The sequence below is a fragment of the Augochlora pura genome, chromosome 9, assembly GCF_028453695.1.
Source record: "Augochlora pura isolate Apur16 chromosome 9, APUR_v2.2.1, whole genome shotgun sequence".
NCBI classification, from domain to species: Eukaryota; Metazoa; Arthropoda; class Insecta; order Hymenoptera; family Halictidae; genus Augochlora; species Augochlora pura.
In genome coordinates, this window is record NC_135780.1 from 11,202,954 (window position 1) to 11,225,477 (window position 22,524).

At 46.9% G+C, this 22,524-nt stretch overlaps 3 protein-coding genes across 5 annotated transcripts in view; 2 read left to right on the forward strand and 1 right to left on the reverse strand.

Moving 5' to 3' along the window:
- Window positions 1-1,554, reverse strand: part of LOC144474801 (26S proteasome non-ATPase regulatory subunit 6) — a 262,460-nt gene extending 260,906 nt beyond the window's left edge. The window contains exon 1 of the mRNA XM_078190104.1: window positions 399-1,554. Within this exon, the coding sequence (XP_078046230.1) occupies window positions 399-1,554 (1,156 nt within the window). The remainder of the gene's footprint in view (window positions 1-398) is intronic.
- Window positions 1,555-1,859: 305 nt separating this feature from the next.
- Rfc3 (replication factor C subunit RfC3) lies at window positions 1,860-3,509 on the forward strand. Of its 2 annotated transcripts, none has more exons than XM_078190247.1 (8): window positions 1,860-1,985; window positions 2,071-2,135; window positions 2,217-2,344; window positions 2,423-2,585; window positions 2,655-2,814; window positions 2,875-3,086; window positions 3,160-3,237; window positions 3,302-3,509. In XM_078190247.1, the coding sequence occupies exons 1-8, from the start codon at window positions 1,948-1,950 to the stop codon at window positions 3,445-3,447; spliced, it is 990 nt and encodes a 329-aa protein (XP_078046373.1). In that variant the 5' UTR covers window positions 1,860-1,947; the 3' UTR covers window positions 3,448-3,509. The 2 variants fall into 2 exon arrangements, with proteins under 2 accessions (XP_078046373.1, XP_078046374.1); XM_078190248.1 differs by having other exon boundaries at window positions 3,166-3,237.
- A 4,315-nt stretch (window positions 3,510-7,824) lies between these two features.
- Window positions 7,825-22,524, forward strand: part of LOC144474878 (uncharacterized) — a 24,040-nt gene continuing 9,340 nt past the window's right edge. The window contains exons 1-3 of one of the 2 annotated variants that reach the window (XM_078190241.1): window positions 7,825-7,940; window positions 8,024-8,737; window positions 8,823-8,999. The gene's annotated coding sequence lies outside the window, so the exon portion shown is untranslated. Of the gene's footprint in view, window positions 7,941-8,023; window positions 8,738-8,822; window positions 9,000-19,039; window positions 20,451-22,524 lie in introns of those variants that run through there. The other variant, XM_078190242.1, reaches the window with a different exon arrangement.

Consider the following 22,524-nt stretch of genomic DNA (forward strand, 5'->3'; position numbering starts at 1 on the left):
ATCATCACTTGTTCCTTAAAAACACATCGACACAGCATTGCATATATATTATAATATAAATTTAAATACGTAACCAAGGACAAAATGATTATCTATTTATTCAACAACGGCTAGAAATCGGACATTATTATTTTATATAAAAGCATCTCGTATCGCCACCTACGGCGGAACGTTCAAGCTACTACACAATCAGTACCAAACTTCTATCCCAGGCTGAGGCACGATGTACTTTGAACTCGGATTTTAAGTTCATAACTTTAAGTAGTTACTAGTATAAAACATTATTGTTAATACATTGATATCGTTTTTTATGAAGGAAATTTCAAGAAATCTACAGAGAAATGAATAACTTCAAAAGTCGATAACTTGTCCAAGTTTCTTCAATCGGTTAAGCAGACCGTCTCCCTTTTTGATCGTGTTCTGGTAACTGAGTCCACGATCGCAGGTGGCGTCGGGTGCCTTACCTCTGTCGCAGCCAGCAGTGCTAACAGTAACAATTGCTCCCGCCACTTTGTCGATTTTGCAATGCAGTTTACCGTTCGTGATGAAACGTGCGATTTCTAGCTCAATGTATTCCTCGGTTACCCCGAATTCCGCAGCTATCCTGTCCAAATTGATTGTCCTGTATGCCTGTAACAATTGTGAGTATGCTTTCACACGCATTTCTCTCACGTAGTAGCGGTAATGGGGATGCAGCAAAGGATTCGCTTTCAGTTCGGTTTCTATCCAAGCCAGATTCTTGAAGAACTCTTTGTAGCGGCAATCGTAGAAGGAAACGAAATAGTCCCTGTAGTTGAGAGACTCGGTGAGCAAAGCCTGTTGCAATAATCCATTATTGTTAACGTGACGGTCAAGTTCGGATCGTGACAACGAGATTAGTCCGGACAGCACCGTATATTCGACCACCTCTTTGAAAGACAGTAGCTCGTAGGATTCGAAAGTAGGGGTGCATTCTAGCAAAAGCGTGCAGGCACGAGGAAAATTTCGAGTTGCCAAGCAGTAGATAGCCTCGTACGCTTTTAATTTGTTGCGACAACACCAGTCGCTGCCGAACCTGCACACTGATTCCATCAGGTCAGTTATATCGCCGATAATTTTTCCCATCGAACGACAATTATTTCTGACATACGCCAATCTGAACAAACAAAACGCAGCTTCGATCCTGACGCTCGACGAATTCGTCTGATCCTCGAATACTATGGTGGCCATATCCGTCGCGCGATCGACATCACCGATCTCACACAGAAAGTTCAACTTCTCCCGCCAGTTCGTCTTCGCTGAATCGTTCAAAGCTGAGCTTTCTTTAGACTCGAGTTCCTTCCATGCTATTTCGTTCGCAAGTTTCATCTCTTTGAGCAGTTCCCCGTTGAGATTCCAATTCAATTCCTTGCACACATCCTGATAATAATTGCTCATGTTTTTGCGCAACACCACTTCGAGAAATTCATATTTCAAGTGTTCGTTATCTTGGTGTTCCTGCAAGGTTAACTTGAACCGAGTTTTTGCGAGCAGTATATAATCAGGAGTTTTGTGACACAATTCGAAATTGCTCATGATGCTCTCTACACTTTTTTGGCAATTTTTGAATTACTGTAGAAAGTTTTGTATTTTTTAAATGTATCCTTTATCGTTCGCTAGATCGTTGATCCTGCTTACATGTAAAAGGATTAACCTTAATTTATGTAAGAATGTTGTGAAGATAGTATCGTTAATCGGCTGTTTTTAGAATTTTAATTAAGAATCGAGTACATTTTGAATGCCAACCGAAAGTTCCGAAATGCATTTCGGCCTGTAACCACCAATCGTAAAGGTTAGTTCGAAACAATGACATCGCGCGTTGGGCGCCACTTCTGTCGGTCAGTTAACGACGTAACCGCCAAACGTGTTGCTGCTAACCTCGCAGTGTGTTTATAATTAAGTGTACAGCGACAACTTTAATTCCAAATCATGACACAGAAAACAGGAGCTGTCATGAATTTACCTTGGTGAATATTTCTCTTTGTTTTGTAATCGTTTATTAACAACATTTATAAAACCAATGAAATTGGTAATTCATTTCTGTTACTGCAGGGTTGAAAAGTATCGTCCGAAAAAATTGGAGGATCTTATATCTCACGAAGAAATCATTAAAACCAGTCCGTATTTTATTTGTTTATAGATTTTACATAATCAAGTAATAACATATTTTATTAAATAATATTCTTCTTTCGCCGTAGTAAATAAATTCATCGACGACGACCAACTTCCTCATCTTCTGTTTTACGGTCCACCCGGTACAGGCAAGACCAGTACAATACTTGCTTGTGCTCGAAAATTGTACACAGCAGGTCAATTTAATTCGATGGTATGATTTTATTAGTTTCCAGCTTTCTTTTTATTATATGCTGATGTTATATCCGTTGTTGTTACATTTTATCTATAGGTGCTAGAGTTGAATGCTTCAGATGACAGAGGTATAGGTATAGTTAGAGGCCACATTCTTAGTTTTGCTAGTACACGTACGCTGTATAGGTCTGGTTTTAAGTTGATTATCCTGGATGAGGCGGATGCCATGACTAATGATGCACAAAATGCTCTTAGGAGAAGTAAGTGTTGTTGTTCGTTGCAACTCTTAAAATCAATGAAATATATTTTAATGAGGTGTTATGTTACAGTCATCGAGAAGTATACAGATAATGTAAGGTTTTGCATTATATGCAACTATCTCAGTAAAATTATTCCGGCTCTTCAGTCACGGTGCACGAAATTTAGATTTGGCCCACTGTTGGAAAATCAAATTTTACCTAGATTAGATGACATTATCAAAGAAGAAAAGTGAGTCGATAACTTGTCTATAAGCTCTTCCATGTGTTATACAAACATAAATACTTGCAGCTTGGAAGTCAGCGAAGATGGTAAGAAAGCACTGGTCACTTTAAGCGGAGGCGACATGAGAAAGGTGTTGAACGTTCTTCAGAGCACGTGGCTCGCTTTTGGTTCAGTCACGGAAGAGACCGTTTATACGTGCGTCGGCCATCCTCTTCCGATCGACATAAAGAATATCGTCAACTGGTTGTTAAACGAGTCGTATGAGCTCTGTTATGACAGTATCCTTATGTGTATTATGAGCGCTATTTATTATTTAGTAGGTCATATGCTCCTTAATTACTTGTTGCACAGAAATAGATGATATAAAGCTGAAGAAGGGACTCGCGTTGCAAGATATACTAACAGAACTTCACCTGTTTGTGAACAAAAGTATGTAGCCGATTTAACCCGATATTGACGCAGTAATACTATGCTCATAATTATTTGGTTTCAGTTGAATTTCCAGACGAGATAGTTATCGATCTGGTGATTAAACTGGCAGCAATAGAGAAGAGGGTTGCCATTGGTTGCAGCGAGGCGGTGCAACTTAACGCCCTCGTTTCAGCCTTTCAAAAAGCCCGCGATATCGAGGTCTCGTGAGGCTTTACATTAAGGTAATTTGAAGCGCTATATTTTGTTACGAATTATAATAAAAAGCAACAAGAGAAAGCTGGCCTGTCTTTTTCTAATTGTCACGAATAATTATATCTAGGAAACTACGCACCACGCAAAGCCACTCCCGTTTTCATTTCCCGCCACCTTTTTCTTCGTCTACGCTATTCAATAATAAATTACGTTCTCTCGTGAGTCCTATCAAGGTGGTCGATCTCCAAAACTAAGTTGTCAAAGTCCCAGTCACAAATCAGCCGAGTCACAGCGGACTCACACTGTCATAAATTCTGACTCGCCGTTTCGTTGATCATCTCTCACGTCCGCAACCGAGTTATAGAAAACTCATCCCTGGGACGATAAGTTTCCCAGTAGCTGCAATATCATCGTGTCTGTATTTGGTCGTACAAGTGAAACAGCGTCTGACAGTGGTCCGACAAATACTGGCCAATCAGCACGCGATCACTCGACGAAAACATCCACAAACCTAACACGCGATGCTACTATTTTCCGTGGGCAGCGGTGATCATTGCAATTTCTAAATCTCCCGTGTTTTTTTTTTTTCACTTAAATTAACTAAACCTACTGAGCATAAACGCGAGTGTATCGCTTCATGACCACTCTTATTTAGAGTTATCGCTACTATTCTTATTACAGTGTACACTCGAATGAAAAAGCTATGAAAGAGTTTCTATAATTTTAATAACTTCGAAATTAAAATTTTTAGATTGGCCAATTCGACCGACATGCTGGGTTCATTGTTAATCCGCATTTCTATTGAGAGAAAGCAAACGTAGTTTTATCGTGTACGATAATTATCTGTTAATGTGTTCTCTCCAAAATGAGAGAGATCGTCCCTTCGCTGCGGGAATGAGAACCACTGACGCGCGAACACTAGATATCGGACTCCTAAATCGAGCCTCATCAATTTCCTTATAATTAACGACTACAGGCGACGTTTATTTGCGAAAATACGAAACGAACAGGTCGTGAAAAATATAATAAATTGCTCTCGAACTACATTTTATTTTACTCGGGTCGTAAATAATTTAAGAAATAGAGACACGATCGATGCAACGCGTGACCGACTTGTTTTAGCCGGTGATAATTTGGCGCGTTCTATGATTCTACAGTTACGTTATTCGTGTGTTCCCTTTTGTTTTTAATATCGCGTTTTCGAACATTTTCTCGCAATTATTATCTGCCCGATTCGGTTCCCTAGTTCTTGTAGGCGCACACGAAATAAATTAGAACCGTCATTTTCACGAGGTCTTCCATTAGGGTCGAGGCTTATTGGACACCTTGTGTTCCAACAAATCCGTGGAACAGTAATTTTCGTGCAATTATTCTGATTTCAGCTTACCGGGAAATAAAACGTTCCCAGTTAATGTCGTCGTCCCTTCAGCGAGCAGTTTTACGATTATTAACGGCCAGCCTAATAAAATGTTTTATCGCGTTTTAATTGTCTTCCCCCCACCGTTTGGACGAAGCGTTTCGCAACTCCCTCGTCTAAACACGGTGCCACCAGTTCCGGTTCTACAAAAAACGCACGGTGAATTACTGGTATCCATTTGGAGCCGTAAGTGTCAGATTCATGTTATCGAAACGAATTGAAAAGTTCTTAATGCAATTACTGCGAAAAATTCTGCATATATATATATATATATATATATATATATATCGGTAATGGGGTCCAGTATTCGTCAGTGAATCCGTCTCGTGAAATTCGAGGTGGCGCGATCGAATCGATTAACATTAACGACAGCGTGCGAGATATTAATGAGGGTCAACGAGATGGATTCCAATGAGAGATTTTAATGGTCGGATATTGGCATTAAATTTCCCCGAAAAACCATTACCGGTTTTCGACGCGCGATCCGAATTCGCGTCGCGGACAGTCTGCTAATGTTGCAGCCTGCAGCATCGCAGTTTCGCAGTTTGCTTAGGCGTGTTGCACCGCCGCGTCTTCGAGATCGTCGTGCAGTATCATTGCGAGTCTATATCCAATCCCGGCAAGTGGAATGACCTAGCTTTCGCCCGGCATGCCATTAGGTGCCCTCTCCTTTTCTTGCGCCCTCGTCGTCACGTGATCTCTCACACTTGAACGGCACTGCAAGTGCAAACTCCTCGTGATCCACGGATCCCCTTATTTCGTCTAATCCCGCCACTTGGAATCCAAGTCTCGGATCGGTTGCATTCCCTCCGCGATTATTATTCGAATCAATCAGCTTAGAAGGCGAGAAGTGCCTGCTCTCGCGGCTAGTACTATTCGTCGTATCGGCGTTTGTGATCGTGTGCGATCCATGCGCAAGAACGGTTCGTCAACTGTCGTCTTTCGATCGAAAGCGAAACATTAATATTTACCCCAGAGGTTCTCAGCTGGCGCCGTTCACGATGGAATTCATTTTTTCTTTTCGCGGCGATCGATGGTCTCAAATATGCATGAAACATTCGTTTAAGCAAAGTTTCCAAGTTTATTAATATTCCGCCGGGCGGGATAGAAATCGATTACCAATGCGAGAAGGGTCGCCCGATTGAAATGAGCTGAAATTAGATAGACACCGTTGCGTTGCTCGCGAAATATTAATGGCAGGAGATATACACTTCCGGAGCGATCGCGTGTCGTTGACGATCCGCGGAGCTTCGCGCGCGCGCGCGCGCTCGCTCGCGTCTCTGTCATCCGGCACAAAAATATTTTCTAATTAACGTTCAACCGGGCTGAATAATTCATGCGCTTTTAATGGAACTTTTCGGGACGGAGAGACTTAACGGACACGGCGGCGAAAGGCTCGTTACAATTGTATGAATTTCCTTTATATTCGTCGCGTGACCGCGATCGAGAATGGCCCGAACGGGAGAAAAAAAAAGAATTTCGATGTCCCATATAATTTGTATGTCGCGTGGACGCGTAAGCACGGCTGTGCAAATATTTTAACGGGAATACTTTTCGTGAAAAGCATAACCGAACCGGCGCGGTGGCTCCCGATCGATTTATCGACGAGCGCACACCCGCTCGCCAGGAAAACAAGCGGACTGTAAATGTAATGCGTCGACAATGGGCATGTAAATTCGGCTGCAAAAAAAAAAAAAATCGATCGCGCTCGACTATCCACACTATATTTAATTTGTCAGCGGACGCTGATTCCGGAAACGGGTCGTTCGACTTCCCCACGTTAATTCTTCGAACAGCTTCCAATGGTGCTTGATATACGTATGGATTTTAAGAACAATTCGCAGGACAGTTTGTTTCCGTTAACATTTTCATCGACAAACACAAACATCTTTGATTCTACCGAATTTTTGAATGTTTTATTTAATCGAATTTGGCTTGCTTAGATAAAAAACCCGAGGTTTCATTGTAATGTTAAAATAAAGAAATTGGAGTCCTTTATTTTCTCGAGTTCGGTAGTGCGAAAGAATTTGCCCTGCAAAGTAGGCGTGGCATGCGCGACGAGGGCGTGGCTTAATGGCCCCGCGGGATAATCTCTATCGTCGCTGTACATTTTAGCATAAGGGAACACAGCATTACAAACATTGGTCCCGTCAGTTTAGGATCGCGATGTATGTATGATCCAAGGGAGACTATGTCGAGTCTGACGATGAACCGTGCTGCCAACTGGGCGGCCCCCCGAATTGATAATTAAATAATACTCATGCTCGATATCAAACGAAACTTTCGGGTTAATAAGAAGTTTCCAGGGCGAGGGCGGCGGCAGGAGAGAGGAAGAGTGAGAGAGGGAGAGAGAGAGAGAGAGGGAGAGAGAGAGGGAGGGAGAGACAGAGAGAAAGAGAGAAGGAGAGCATTGCCGGGGCGGTAGCACGTCGATTCGCCGAGTTATTTCAGCTTGAAAACTTGGCTCGCAGACGTGCCCTTAACTTTCCGCTTCGAAATAACTAATTCAATTAGTATATCAGCGCGGGTAGACCCGGGTTAACTACACCTTTGCTCGGTGTATCTAATCTTCGCGCGAACCTACCAGCTCCGACATTGCTAATCTCCCATGGAACCGCCGCTCCTTCCAGGGAATCGACTGTTCCCTATCCGACCTATCCCCGTCCCCGCTCCCCGTGTAATTCGAGAGCCACCCTCGTAAAGAGTGATCATCAGCCTGTTTGATTTGCCGACGATTTCACGCGCGATTAAGCGGCTTCGACGGGAGTACGACTCGCGCCGTAGCGTCGTTCCCGATCCGGAATTGCTCCGACGATCCGCGTCGTCGTCACTCGATTTCGACGAAACTTTGCTCCCTCTCTCTCTCTCTCTCTCTTCCCTACTCTCCCTCCCACTCTTATATAGAGATGCTAAAGCAGGAATCATTTCTCTCTATTAGCAGGGTTGTCAAGAATCGTGTTCAAGGATCCGCGGATTTGTTTCGCTTACGCGTGACAACGGTCTTTCCCGTTGTCGATTTCTCGTGCGCCGGTTTCTCGCGGCGCGTTTCAAAATCAAGAGGCGTGCCAGCGTTTAGAGGGCGGAATCGATGGTAGGTGGGTTCCCCGTCATGGAATCGAGGAGCGCGCGACGAACATTTGTATTCATCTATTCAACGTTTATTGCACGTTACAGGAACGAAGAAAAATGTCATCGGTATCGCGGGCTGAACATTTTTGACTGACTCCGTTCCCATATACGACCAGTCAGCAGCCATCCAACTAGCCGGCCCAGTCAGCCAGCTCAACCCGCAGCCGCGCCGCGCCGCGCCGCGAACGATACATCATTTAACGAGAGCGGACAAAGCGGCATGTAAGCGCAGCGCGAAATCGCCGACGGTCAGGAACGAGCACAAAGGCGCGGCATGAATATCGTGTACCTACGAGGTCCGTGGGTACGGATCCGTGGCCAGGGGGTGGCCAGTCCCACGCTCGATTAGCCGTGTCTCGTTGCCCGATGCTCCAAGAGATTGAAATGCTGTGCCGCGCGGGAAGAATCGCGGGGATTTATGTCTCGATCGAAACCCTCTCTCCCCCGGTCACCCGCGTCGCCCCTTTTCCTACCGGCGACCACCAAGCTCTTTCTCTCTGTTCCTATATCGCGAAACTACTTTCTTCGAGTGTCTTCGAAACTTATACCTGGGAAGTTCCGAGTTTGGATTCTTGGAACAACCGTGCACTCTGGCCGGGAGTTGTTAAAGTGTCCATGAATGGACACTTGACGGCCACAGTCAGAGGGGGGAAAGGGATTACCGAGACACTCTTTCGCCGATATTTAATGAACATCCGGCTTCTAACGACGGTATACTGCGGCTCAACGATATCGCGGACCACCGACAAACTTTTGAAGGTATGTTCGGGGCTCCGGGGAACAGAGCAGATCTTTCGAAAATCTATAAACGGGATTACAGAGGCTCCCTTTAATCATGTTGCAGAGATTCCTCGTTTCCCGAGAACGGGAACGTTCCCGCGGAATTGGACCCATCGCGGACCCCTCCTCTACCTTCGAATGTTGGATAAAATTCTGAAGATTGGCTCATGAAGATGCTACGAGATCGAAGACCCCGGGCACCGTGACGATACTCTACGGATCCACGGACAGCGTTACCGAGGTACTTTTAATTACATTCTAGAGATTCCTAGCATGCGGATCTCCGAGGACCTGCCGTAGACTATAAATACCGCGAAAACAGCCCGAAGACCGTGAACCACGGCTCGCCGAAGTTTGTAGACGGGATTACCGAGACTCCTTTAAGGGACTCTGAGAATTCTCGCGGCCCTTTTGTCAAGGGACACCGAGGGCTCCGAGAACTTGCGATAGACTCGAAACGCCATCGATCTCCATTAAGGTCCCGTCGAGTGCCCTAGGGACGGCAGAGGGGAGAGTCGAGGTCCGAAGTTTCGTTGCGAGAAAGAGAAAGAGGGGGTGTGTAAGAGAGATAGTTAGATAGATAGATAGAGTGAGAGAGAGAGAGAGAATCTAGGGACTCTAGGGACTCTAAAGGTGTTAGACCTCGACCTTTCCAGTCCGCGACCGACGACATCGCGGCTAATCTGGAATCAGCTCGCGTTTACAATTATTTACAACAGGGGCCGACTACTCATCGGCCGCGTAACAAGTGCATGATGCAGCGAGTTCTCGGGCGTGAAAGGATTTTTAAGGTCACCCGAGCCCCTCACCGTCGGAAGATCCCAAAGGGGTCGACACGATTGTAATGCTCATTAAAATTCAGGGCCGGCTCTGAAATAGTACGAGCGCGAACAAAGCCGCGTTTCTTTTTTCGCGAGCGACACCGCCGATCGCAATGGAACTTGCCGCGTGTATTCAACGTCGAAAAACACCTTCGACACCATTTCTTTTATGGTCGCTCGTGCTTGCGTTTATGGGGGAAGAATGGCTCCCGTACCAGGTGACATGGACGCCTCTGGAAATGCAATGTCCGAATTATTCAGGGAGCTGTCCTGTTTTTTTTTTCCCCCGACGAATTCTTATGGTTGTCCCGTGCCAATGAAACAAATTCTGTCCGGTACCATTTTGTCGTCAATCAGAAAAATTGTGAATATCCATTCGAAAAAATAATTGTACGTAATATTTATATAAATTTTCAGTTAACGGTGAAATGATGGCGAACGAAAGTTTTTCATCGACGCGAAAAGGATTTTAAGAACTCCGTGTCGCCCATCAACGTCGCTCGGCCTTTTACAAGGATCGAAGAGGATATATCCTTGTACTTTCGAAAGCGTCCAGGTCGAATCGTGGATGCCGAGCTCTTGCAAATGGATTTGCAACCACTCAACCCTAATTTCGGAATTGGCCGTAGCCGATGCTGGAAAGAGATCGATTCCAACCACCGAAAATACCGGCGGGAGAAATAAGTTGACGTTAATCGGCGAGCATTTCCAGATCGATCGATTCTTCCGTTTCCGGTTGGCTCGAGGATCCCGCGATGCTTAGAAATTGATGCGCGTTGCTAAAGAGAAAAAAAAAAAAGGATGCTGGAAAATGGCGGGGTGATCGATGCGCGTCCGCGAGGCGCCGCCGCCGCCGCTGTATCCTCTGCCATATCCTGCGCTGCCCATTGCCAAACGCCGCCAAAAATTGGATACCGGGCATCAACGACGGGCGGCCGGTTCATTAGTTTCGCCCGAACGATCAACGGTTCTTTCACCGTGGCACCGTCGAATACCGCGAAGACCATAACGGAGAACGGAAACGCGGCAGCGCCGCGAAAACTGTTATCGATCACGGGGCCCGCGTCCCCCCGGAGAAAAGAGAGATCTCGGAAGTTGCCGCGTGCTTAGATAACTTCCAGCGAACTGTTCCGGACCGGGTCCCGAGATAATTATCGCCCCGGCGAGAAGCAGCACGGCGAGTTCGCTGTCTTCCAGTTTGTATATCAACGAGTCTCTCTTCGGCTGTTCGATCGATCGGAAACTCGGCTGGCCCCCCCCCCCGCGTCTTACGTTTCCTCTTTGCCGAATCTCCCGCTCACAACCCCCCCTTTCGGTCACGTGTGTCTTTATCGTCAAAAAAGGCGAACTCTATTTTCTTTCATTTTTCTCGTACAATGTCGTCGTTCCGGAAGAACGATGATGAAACTAGAGAAGAAAGTAGTTTCTCAAGGTGGCCTGGCCAGGGGACCGCACGCAAAACACCTGTGAAAGTTGCCCGTGTGCTCGGTCTCCCCTGAAAATTTTCGCGGTCGGACAACCGGGCGTATGAACGAACGATATATATGTTCCGTTGGTCTCATAATCAAATTATAGTTCGCAACTTCGGGGATAAGATGTATAGTTCTCGAAAAGGGTTGGAAACAACAAGATTTTTATTGGAAAACATTGCTCTCTGCATGAATACATGTATCCCGTATTGTCTCGTAAAAGTGTTCTCGCAGTTTCAATAACTGCAAAATTAGGAATCGACGTCAGTGCGTGCTATACGCTGGAATCTTATGCAGATGCTGCACGAATTGATTAGAAGAAAAGAAGAAAAACGTTTTTGGTTCTGTCTAATGATCGGAGCATCTGAATTGAAAGTCGGATAAACAGAAGAAGCTGGTAGAAGCTTGATCACAAGGGTGTTCCTCAACAGGTCAAAGTATCCACCCAGTTCGGCCGAAAAAATCGAATTTGTACCAGCGTTTTGACGGCCTGTAAGAGTGTTCAGAGTGTTTTTGATTTACATGCGACGGGCGGGACGGATCGGGCAGCCCCTTGGTGCGTCGACGAACGTCTTCCGCGAGTAATTTCGAGCAGACTGATCGAGCACAGCACGTCGGAATAGGAACCTATATACGGTGGTGCGGCTCGGTGCTGATCGCGGGGCGCTTGACCCGGAGAGAGGGATGCCGAAGGGGGACCGAGCGTGGGTGGGAATCGGAGGGGTTTGTCGTTAGTGCCGTAAGGCGTCGCTCAAGAACCTGGTACCACTTTCAATCGCTGGCAACCGACGGTCGCAACCGCCGGTCACGGTGTGCCGCGGTCGCAGCAGCCCCGCGAGTTTGTCGGCCCCCGTTGGCAATTGGTCGCGTTTACTGCGAGAGGATTACGTCCAGTGTCTACTCGGTGGTAACGAAGTAGCGAGCCAATAAACTCAACGGGACCATAAATAGAAGCTCCCTACCCGTGGCCTGGTCGGCTGCAGAATTTTTCCGGTCGAGGCACTCGTCACAAATTGTGGGACTACCGGTGTCGGTTCTAACTCGAACGGATCTTTGTCTCTCGAAAAGTCAACTCTCTCTCTCTCTAATATATACAAAAAAGAGGATACAGAGTTTGTCAACGCGATAACTACAGAATTATCCTCGCGTTTCATTCTCCATTGCGAGGCAAACGGGCCGGGTAACTTGACGTTCAGCAAAATTATTTATAACGTAAAACATTCATGAAACTATTCGTCACTTTTTTGTACGCGTTCTCATACATTTCGAAATACATCTCGTCGACGGTGACGGGGAGTCTAGCATTTTTTCAAAGGCGCGATTAAAATCAAAATTCTACGAAAATACTTAGCCCCTCCCATCATACGAGGCCCCTCCCTTAACAGCGACTACATTGAAATCTTTTCCGTCAACAACGACGCAGGGTAGCTATCGTATTCCGAAGCGCACGGGTACGGAAGAGAAGAGAATCGACGGTTTTTCGTATGGGAACGAAGGGTTGAGGATTCGAACGAGGAAGAAGCATCGCGCGATTATTTGCTCGATGGACGGAGGAACACGTCGGATCCGTCGCACGAGCGTCCCAAATCGCGAGCATTCGCGGTTCGGGCAGAGGGGCGAAATGCTGCCGGTAGAAAGCAGGAAACGATTAACAGCGACGAAACTACAATTCCCGGGCTGCTCGTCCCGGGTATATTAGTAAAATTTTCTTTCGAGCACGCGAGGACTATTACCCTCTCACGGCCGAAGAAAAACGCGGCCGCGCCGTGCTCCGTCTCGAGTAGAAGGAAAGCGACCGAAGACACTGCTCCCGTCCTACTTTCTTGCCTCTTATCCAGTTGCTTTTTGTTTCTCGCTTCACAAATGGCTCTTTCTCTCCTTCCCTTCGTTCCATTCCTCCCCTCGAATGGTTCGCAATCAAACGCACACGCGTGCACACACGGGACGCCGAAGGAAGGAGCGAAAGAGTAAGTAGCGAAAGTAAAGTTCCGAGCCGGAGAAAAAATTTTCGGGTGGACCGGCTCGAAGGGAACAATTGTAAGAGCACGATTCCACGGCCATCGATATCAGTCGCGGCGGCATTACCCGCCGCGCGCATAAATTTCCGGCCGCAGGACCGCGTCGGGCTTTTCTTTTGAACCCATCTACTCTCTCCTTTCCTTCTCTCTCTCTCTCTCTCTCTCTCTCTTTCTCTGCCGCCTCTTATTCTCGTTCGCCCCCCGCGGGGTCGCCGCTAATTAATTAAGAAGAATAATCGTTCGCGTTTAGTCGAGAGAGGATAACAATTACCGATATGAAAGCGACGTTGATGAAGCGTCGTCGAAACGATCGGTCGGACGCGTAAGAATTATCGATTTGCGGGGCGCCGCGTCGCGGCGTCGGCAAAGGAGCGGGTTTTCCCCTCTTCGCCGTGAATTAGTTAGACAACAAACCGCAAAGCCGTGTCCTGCGACGGGGTCGCTAAGTAATTGCCGTCATTCGACGAAAACGTCGCGCGGCGACGGCGGAACGCCGATCGACGACAGAAAGGGAATCCGGAGCTTCGTCGTTCGGCCGCTCGAACTTCGGTTCGAAACAACGTTCTCCGGGGCGAAAAAGTAGGCGAAACAGACGGGAGCGAGGGGGGGGGGGGGGGAAGGGGTCTTTCGCTCTTTAGTACCCCAACTTTCGTCGCGTGACCGATTCTTGGCGCAGATACCAGCGTTCGTTGTTGCCCCGATCCGGACAATTTCGTGAATCGACGAGCGGTATTACGTGCTTAGAGCAGCTCCATTTTCCGGGGGAGGGGGAGGGGGGGAGCCGAAATCCGAAAATTATCGTTTCCAAGACCTTGGACAGGCGTCGGCGGCGGAAGGAATCGAGAATCGATTTCCAGAAAAACAATGCGGAATTTGTGTTTGCGATTACACGCGGATATTGGGTTCGATTTTATTTCTGGAAAATTTACAGCCGCGAAACTTTGGTACGATCTTAACGCTGTAATGCTATAATTTTGAAAATTATTGATATTTGATTTATCGATACGATTTAAAGAGTTAAAGCGATTATATACGGGGGTTTTCGATGGATCGGCCGGTTCTTTTAAAGTTGTCCATGTTATAACTGAACGAGATATCGATAAAATAGCGGCGGCGCGAGACTGCTCCGTTTAAGACTTCAAATAGAAACGTGGACGACGACTGATTCTGAACAGTGAAACTGCACGGTTGACTTCGTGCAAAGATTGCTCGGATTGTTAGAATTAAAGGATCTCCGGAGAGCATCGAGCAAAACTAGTTGAAGAAGTTCGGTAAAGTTATTATAATCGATGGTGTCGAATCACGGTTGCGACCGGTAAAGAGGTTTCCCAAATTCCGCGGGAAGAAGCGGCGAAGATGTTTAAATGGGACAGGCAGCGTTCGCGATGGGAAATATAATAGTATAAAGAACTCGTAGCGTGGCAGGACATTTAAAGCTCACTGATACGCGATTAATTAGGTCAACCAGCTGACGACGTAACGGTTAACCCATTAACTGCGAAATTTGTTTTTGAATTCTTGACGACGAAAATTACACATTCATGTATGGCATTTAATTGCAATATAAAAACTGAAGCAAAAATATCGTGCCTCGAATATGATAATTTTGCTCGCTCGTTGTAAAGAATATCGACTGATACGACGTTGAACTGTCAAAGGGATCTGGTATATTCTATCAACCCTTTGCACTCGAAGCGATTTTAAGCTTAGATCCAAAATTGCTATTTTGACCAGCTGTAGTATAGTATTATTAGTATAATTTAGTATAATTTAGTATAATTTGCTATATGAGATTGAGTCCTGCGACTCGTAAAACTGTTATGATTTTAACAGAAGGCTATTCAATAATGTTAACATTATTTTGTTAATTATAGAACAATTTTCATTGGCGCTTCAGCGGCTCCACTCGAGCGCAAAGGGTTGATCTTCAAACAGATATCATGGCACTTAATGGGTTAACGTAGAGTCGCGGTGTTCTCGAAACGATAAATCGTTTGAGAACGTAAGATTTCGAATCGGGGTAGTCCCCGCGTGGAAGGGTGTAACACTCGGAAGATTTAAATCTAATCCAAGTGTCCTGAAGAGGTGTACGTGTGCCTACAGTTGCGCTAACTTTTTTTCTCCCCCCCCCCTCGAAGAGAAGCCCCCTCGCGAGATCGAATCGCGGCGAAAGTTTCGGCTGGAAACAAAATGCTGATGGCGTTGCGGAGGGAAGAGGGGGCAAGGGGGCGAGTTTCCACGGGAAGAGGGCACACGCCGGAGATTCCCCGGCCCAGCTGCTCCGCAGTCGAATAATTCGCGGCCACCGTAGCCCCGTGTAACTCGCGGATCTAACCGCGAATCCGAAGCGCGGCGTCATCCTGTTCCGCGTCGACGCGACGCGAGATTGTTCCGCTGTGGGGAGCACATAATCACACGCGAAATTTCGCGACATCACTGGTAAATGAGCCGCCCCTCCCCGCAGCTACTCGTCACGAAACCCGTCGAACGCTGTTCTCCGCGAACAGAAAAAAAAAAAAGAAAAAAGGAAAAACAAGGAGTCCCGATATCGCTTCACCCTTCTTCGCGGCCGATTTTCCACATTTTCCGCGCTTTCTACTTCACGAGCGTCGAGCGCGTTTCTCCGTTACGCTGGCTTCTGTTCGTCCTAAAAATCTACCGAACTGAATCTCAGTCGCGGTAAAATGGCTAAAACATTTTTATAAAAAAAAAAGAACTCGAACTTCGACACTCGATTATGCTCAGATTACGCTCTTTTTTTCCCCCCCGCGATCCGTTGTTTTTTCACGCGGAACAAAGCTACTCGCCAAGCTTCGTAACGTTCGTCGAATCTCAAATTATCCCGATCTATGTTTTTTTATGTTAAAATCTGAACGATGGAGCATTTTTGGGTGGGGAATATTGTCGGGCGTCGAACGATGCGCGTGTTCAATTAACCCTTCGCACTCGAAGCCATTTTAACTGCAAATCAAAAATCATTTTTCTGATGTTTAGTATTTCCATCTTATATAACAAAATTTATTCTATGCGTGTGAAATTGAGTCTCGTGACTCATATAACAGTTATACTTTCAACAATTTTTTCAATCTATTTTTCAATGCTTCTTTTTCAATGCTTCGGCGATATTTGTAAAAATAATTTTGGAACGTGTTAGAACAATTTTAATGGCGCCGTAGAGGCGCCGCTCGAGTGCAAAAGGGTTAAACGTTGCGTACAGCAATAAGCACGCGTTCTTCGAATCGAAGCGGATGCCGGATAAAGTTCCCTCTTGTTTACCCTGGAATCACCGTTCGCGCGGCGAAACCGGTAACGCAATTAGCGGCGAGGAATACTTCTACACCGGTGTTATAAGCAGGTTACTGTTTACTCTGCGCCGAACCCTCGGCAAAGGGTAAATCAGCGGCGCGGTCGCGGAGATAAGCCTAGTATCTAACAACGTGGGCCGCCGCACCCCCACCCCCGCAAACGCAGCAGTTTGTTTCATCGAAAACAAAACAAACCGATTATTCGTCTGCGGGTATACCTCCCGCGTTTCTACCACGTAAAATGCCGAAGAATCTGCTTGTTAACCCTAGAAAGGTAACCATATGACAACGTACGTAAAAGATAACCATACGCTTCAGAGGCGCATGCTTTTCTAAGGCGTCAATTTTATACTAACAATGGATATTTATTTAAGTTAATCTAGCCATTTTAAAGGTTTGGCATTATTGTAAAAATAAAATGCATTTATATTATATTTTTTTATATTTTAAGTAATTTTAAACTTAAATCACTAGACCTCTATGAAAAATTAACAAAAATCAACAGTCTTCGGTTTATTTCGCAGGCGCCTCTGCGACGTAGGTTATCTTTCTAGGGTTAACGAAAATTAACCCTGAAACGCGGTACCGCGCTCTCCCTCTTCGGACTATGGACTGTCACGCTTGGATCCCTCGAACGAAATTAATTGTCGATTGTCTGCTACAACGTGGCCGTAATCGGCATACGGAAAATTTTCACGAGCTCCCGAAGACGCGATTGAAAACACACTGGATGGATCAAGAACGTGTTCGAGGATTGCTTTCGTTGCCGAGAAAATTGTCGATAATCGTTTGTAACTTATCGCGACCGCTGTAACTTTTTTTATTATTATTATTATTATTCTTTATTAACGGGCTAGTAAGACCCTTTTGTGTTACGTAGAGATTGTATATATGTATACATAGTCCGGAATACATTTGAATAATATAAATTATAAATCATAATATAAGAGTGTGTCATGAATTAATTACAGAGTGTGTGTTTTAATGGCTAGAGTTGCTGCCTTTGTAAATTGGCTCAATGAATTGCCAAAGAAATTTTGTGAACAAATATTCTGCGACAGTCTACCGGGAATTATTGTAAAAGGGCGGAGTCTCTACTTTGACACTGTTCCGAGCCGTTTTTCTTGCAAAAACGAACCGAGCAGCCGAGGTGACATTTTATCACCAATATTTTGAAGTTGCACCCGTCGTTCGACCCCTTAAAAAATCGACGCGCCATATTTTCGTCACCGTATCGTCGCGCTTTAAATCGGATCCGCCGCAAAGAAACGCTAATTGTCGTTGTTCGAAACGAAACGCAAGGACGGAAAACCCACGGGGACGGTCCGTGTCGCAAAGTTATGCACCTGTTTCGCCGGCGATCGTGTTTTACGACCTGCAATCAAACGACAAACTGACTATTGCTGACCATACGATGCAAGTGCATCCGTCTGCGCGAAGCGTTACCGTCGAGCTGTATTTGCACGAGCAGTTCGAGCTTCTGGCCGAAACTTTGTGGATCCAGCGCTCGCTATCGATCAAAGTAAAAAAGGTATATTGTTCTTTCAAGACCGTTCACCCCTTACACTATAATAACGAGACGGACTCGTAATGAACATCTCGTGCATAATTCAACAAACAAGGCTGCAGATCGCTTCTATTAAATTGAAACAAAATTTGAATGCTCTGTCATCAAAATCTGGGAATGTAAGCAGAGGAAGACACTCGAGAAACGAAGATTATTTCGTGACATCGAGGAAATGATTAGGAATGAAAAAGTAATAATCAACGTAGTTCTGAAAAAACATAGTAGTGCAAGGGGTTAACCCATACTGGACCAATCGGTATAGAAAAGACACCGACGTTTAGGACCGACCGTGGAAAAGTCGCAGGACCAGCCCTATTCCTTCCGCTTCGGCTCATTTTTCAGCCGGTGTACAGCGTTGTCTGATCAACCAATTTTCGTCACCCACGAACAGCTGAGCAACAGAAAGACTGTTCCTACAAGAAGAGCGTCTTCGAGAATCTGCTTTAATCATGATAAAAATAATATTTATTTACGGGCTAAAGCCCTTTAGCCAGCGCTAAGTAAGAGGAGCGATACAAATGAACGTAGTGCTGGAAGAAGTTTCCATGATAAAACTTAACCCTTTTGCGCGCGCGAGCAACGACTCTAAGGCGCCACTGAAAACTGCTACGATATTTTTCGAAATAATTATAACAACGTTAGATTCGTTGGTATTTATATAAAAAATTTTATAAAAAAAAGAAAAGAAACTGTTACAATTGCAAATATCGTGCTAGTCAATAAGCTCGATCTCGTGCCCATAAATCGCGGTGAGTCGCGTGAACTAGAAATACTGCTGAGCAGAATTAAAATAGCTTCGGGTGCAATGGATTAAATAATCCTAAACACATTCCGCTGGGAGTTACGATCGGTGCAATCCGAATTTCATCTATCATAATATTGATTCCCATTGCAACAGATTCTATTTAGACAATTATTACGAGCACACACGCACAGAGTTCCCGGGAGATATCTGTATAATAAGATACACGCGCCTCGGAGATGGCCAAGATAGTCGCAGCTTAAAAGAGATCGCGGATCTTTCATTTGGAAAATAGAAATATATATATATATATAAACGAAGAAATATAGGAACGGTGATAGACGTCGTCGATTATATATTCGCAAGAACGGTCGGTCGTGTGGGTAGGGTTAAATTATCGCGTCGAGCTGTGCTCGTCGAACGTGTTAATTATATTTGGCTCGGTCGAAAACGAAATTGAAATAGAAATCGAAATTCCGCGGCGGTGTCGGGGCGCGGACGCGGGACCGGTACGTCCCTGGCAGAGATACGGGGTTGGTTTGGTGGGGATGGAGCAGCTGGGGTGGCTGGAGCTACCTCGAATGCGAGCCCGCGGTACCTACACGCTGGGTGTCTGGGTTTGGCCGGGTCGTGGCGGGTCCTGCGCAGCCAAAGAGACAGAGAGCTGGAGGAAGCGCGGAGCGAGGTGTTCGTTGGGGAGGTTGGGGTAGCTCGTGGAGAGAGAGAGGCGTAGAAGCGGCAGAGGGGCGAGAGCAGAACTGAGCTGGCTCGCAGGCAGCGCCAGGAGAGATAGGCAGGCAAGCAGGCAGGCAGGTAGGCAGGTAGGCAAGCAGACAGGCAGAGAGAACGGGAGGGAGAGAGACAGACAGAGAGATAGAGAGAGAGAGAGAGAGGGGAGGGGAGAGAGAGCGAGAGACAGAGGCACGGACTCGCGAGCCACCTCTCGTCTCCCTCCGCGTCCCCACCCTGGCACCCTCGCCACCCTCGCCACCCTTGCCCGAAATCGCTTCCCCACCGATCGGCACTGGTACACCCCTCTTCTCCGGCGTTCTTCGCACTCCTACTCCTTCTCCGGTGGTCTGAGCCGCCTCGTTCGTCCGTGCCAGCTCGCCAGCTCGCCTCGTCCACCGCCGGTTCGGTCCAAGTGAGATCTGCTCGATCCCAGGTGCTCGATCCGCCGACCCTGTGCATCCACACGGCCATCGGGACCTCTCGTTAACACCGTCGACGTGGACCCCGCCGTCAGAGTCGTCCGGCCTCTCGCGCGCAAACCTGACCTGCCTTCCGCGTCCTCGACGTCGCCCTTTCACCCCCACTGCCATCTCTGTCTGTCTGCCTGTCTGTCTATCTCTCTCGCTGCGTCTCTCAACCTATCTCTCTTTCTCTCGGCGAGGAGAGAGAGAGACAGGACGAGGGGCTCGTTCAGTGCAGAACGAACGGTTCAGGGGTGCGAGGACCTGCGTGAGGAACAGTGAGCATATCCGTGAGCATCCGTCGTCGTCGTCGTCGTCGTCGTTGTCGTCGTCGTCGTCGTGCTGATCGAGGAGACTACTACTCTGTGCGCGCTGTTGTGTTTTGTACGACCCAGTGACTCAAGATGAGGAGCAACGACGCCCGGCTAAAGGATCGTCGGCTCTGATTCGGAGAGCGGCACCAGGGCACACGGACACACCGACACGCCACAAAGTGTCCGAGGACGTTGACACGCGTCGCCGCATCGCAGCCAGTCCTTACCTAGGCCGGTCGTTCAACGTGGCCCAACTTGGACATGTAAGTAGCCGCTGTGTCACACCGCTCGCCACTGTCGTAAACGCCGCGGACGATTCGACACCGTACGAATCTCCCGGAGAGCGAACCGCACTTTTCCGCGACGGGCCGCCAGACAGCACTGCTGCTCCAACTTTCATTCGGAATCCTGGCGCCGTGAACCTCTCGCCGTGCATCTACCCCGTATACTACGGGCTGTCCGAGGCTCCTGCGAAAACCTCCGCAGGGCTGCACGCAGCCCTTGTTGACGATCCCCCGGCGTCGTGTTTTCGGGGACGGCAATTTCTTTGCGAGCGTATTGCAATATTGCAACGCCGCTGGTTTTCGAGCGTCGTCGAATCCGTGCATCGGTATTGTTGTTCTACGCTTTTCCAGTCGTCCCAGGAAGCATTCGTTGCTGCTTCTTTCTGCACGGTTAACACCGGTGTCGGCGAGAGACCCGTCGCGAATATTCCGTCGTTAGATCGAAATCGAACGTATTCCGCTTCTCCATCGTCAACATTTGAACAGCAAAGCAAAGGTTGGCACGCGATAAATAGACACTTTATTCGACGCGGAGGAATTTATCAGCGTCGGGGAAGAGCTAATCGACGTAACTGCGAATAAATATCGCGCCGCGAACGGTTAATCCGATGGTGTCATATTTAAATCACCGCGGGGACTACTTAACGGGGGATCGTACGATGCGAATGGGCCAAGTCGTTTTTGAAACCATCAATTTCGCGGCCCGGATGGAAATCCGACTGGTCGAGCCTTTCTTAAACTCTGTGAAACGCTGCGTCGAATTTTCCTCGATGCTTCTAATCGGCTGCCAATTGTTTAACATACATAGGACAAATATTGGAATAGCGACGTTTCCCGAGGTCGTCGCGATAAGATTTTCCGCGTGGTAAACACCGACGCGGAGAAATCAGCGGGAACACGGGTTCCAGGGTCACGCTATCCCTCGTTATTCCCGTAACAATCGTCGAACCCCTCCGGACGAATCTCCCCGGAATTAAACCCGAAAGTCGTGTTCCCCCGAGCACTAAATTCCGCGGACCAATCGGGGAAGGCCGGCGCAGAGGGAACCCAACCCCCGGCTCTTCGATCAGGCTTCTCTAAAACGTTCTGTTGCACGGGAACAAGTTCGTCTTTCGGACTCTCGATCCCGGTCTCCCGGCGGCGACGGTCCCCCGGTTCCTGTCCCGAGGGATCGGTTTTGTCGTTTGCCGGGCGAAAATCGGTGGAAAGCGTCGCCGTGTTGGAGGCCGAAGATCGATCTGTTTGCCGGCGAGAGCGTGCGACACTGACAGAACTCGAACACGCGAGTAAACACTCGGCTCGTGTGCGAGGAGGGAACGAGAAACAGGGAGAGAGAGGGCTAGAGAAATAGACGGAGAGCAAAAGGGAAACAGAGAGAGAGAGAGAACGAGAGAGAGAGAGAGAGGGAGAGAGAAGGACGGAGTAGTAATGCGGGGGTGGAAATCCGATTGGCCAAGGGAAACGGAATTTCGACGAGATCGGCCGACTTTCCCTTCAAGGGTCTCCCTAGTTCGACGATTTTTAAAAAAATCCCCTTCCCTTCTCTTTCCACTTATTTACAGTTCGGTATCTTGTAAATTCGTTCCCGAAGCGTCGCAACTCGGTTATACCAGTTACCATCTATTTTTAATAGAGGTTCGATGAAGCATCGTCTATTACATCGTCACGCCTCGATCAGGTGTTTAGTAACGCGGCGTGCAACTAACAACGCGTTCATCGACGAACTAAAACTACGCCATTCTTTTGTTTTCCGATGTTCAGCGTTGAATTTTAGAATTAGTGTCGAGGGTTTGGAATCACGTTGGCAAGAGGATAATAATTATGGGACGGAAAGAAAAGTAAAATGCGTTAATACGCTACCATCGTTAACGTAATTATTGAGAAATTTGTGTAATCCTCTATTAGCTCAAGTTATATTAATCGCATCAAATTTGTAATATTTCAATGTAAATTTACTTGTATTTATTGATTTAGAAATACGCAATATTAAATGGAACAACAACTGGCAGTAATCGCAGACCGATCAACGGGTAAATTAACCCTTAATAACCTA

Bases quoted from the DNA above. Each gene is read 5' to 3' on its own strand.
- Rfc3 (XM_078190247.1), top strand. From the start codon at position 1,948: ATGACACAGAAAACAGGAGCTGTCATGAATTTACCTTG. The intron at 2,815-2,874 runs GTGAGTCGATAA...AAATACTTGCAG, and splicing joins GACATTATCAAAGAAGAAAA to CTTGGAAGTCAGCGAAGATG. The intron at 3,087-3,159 runs GTATCCTTATGT...CTTGTTGCACAG, and splicing joins GTATGAGCTCTGTTATGACA to AAATAGATGATATAAAGCTG.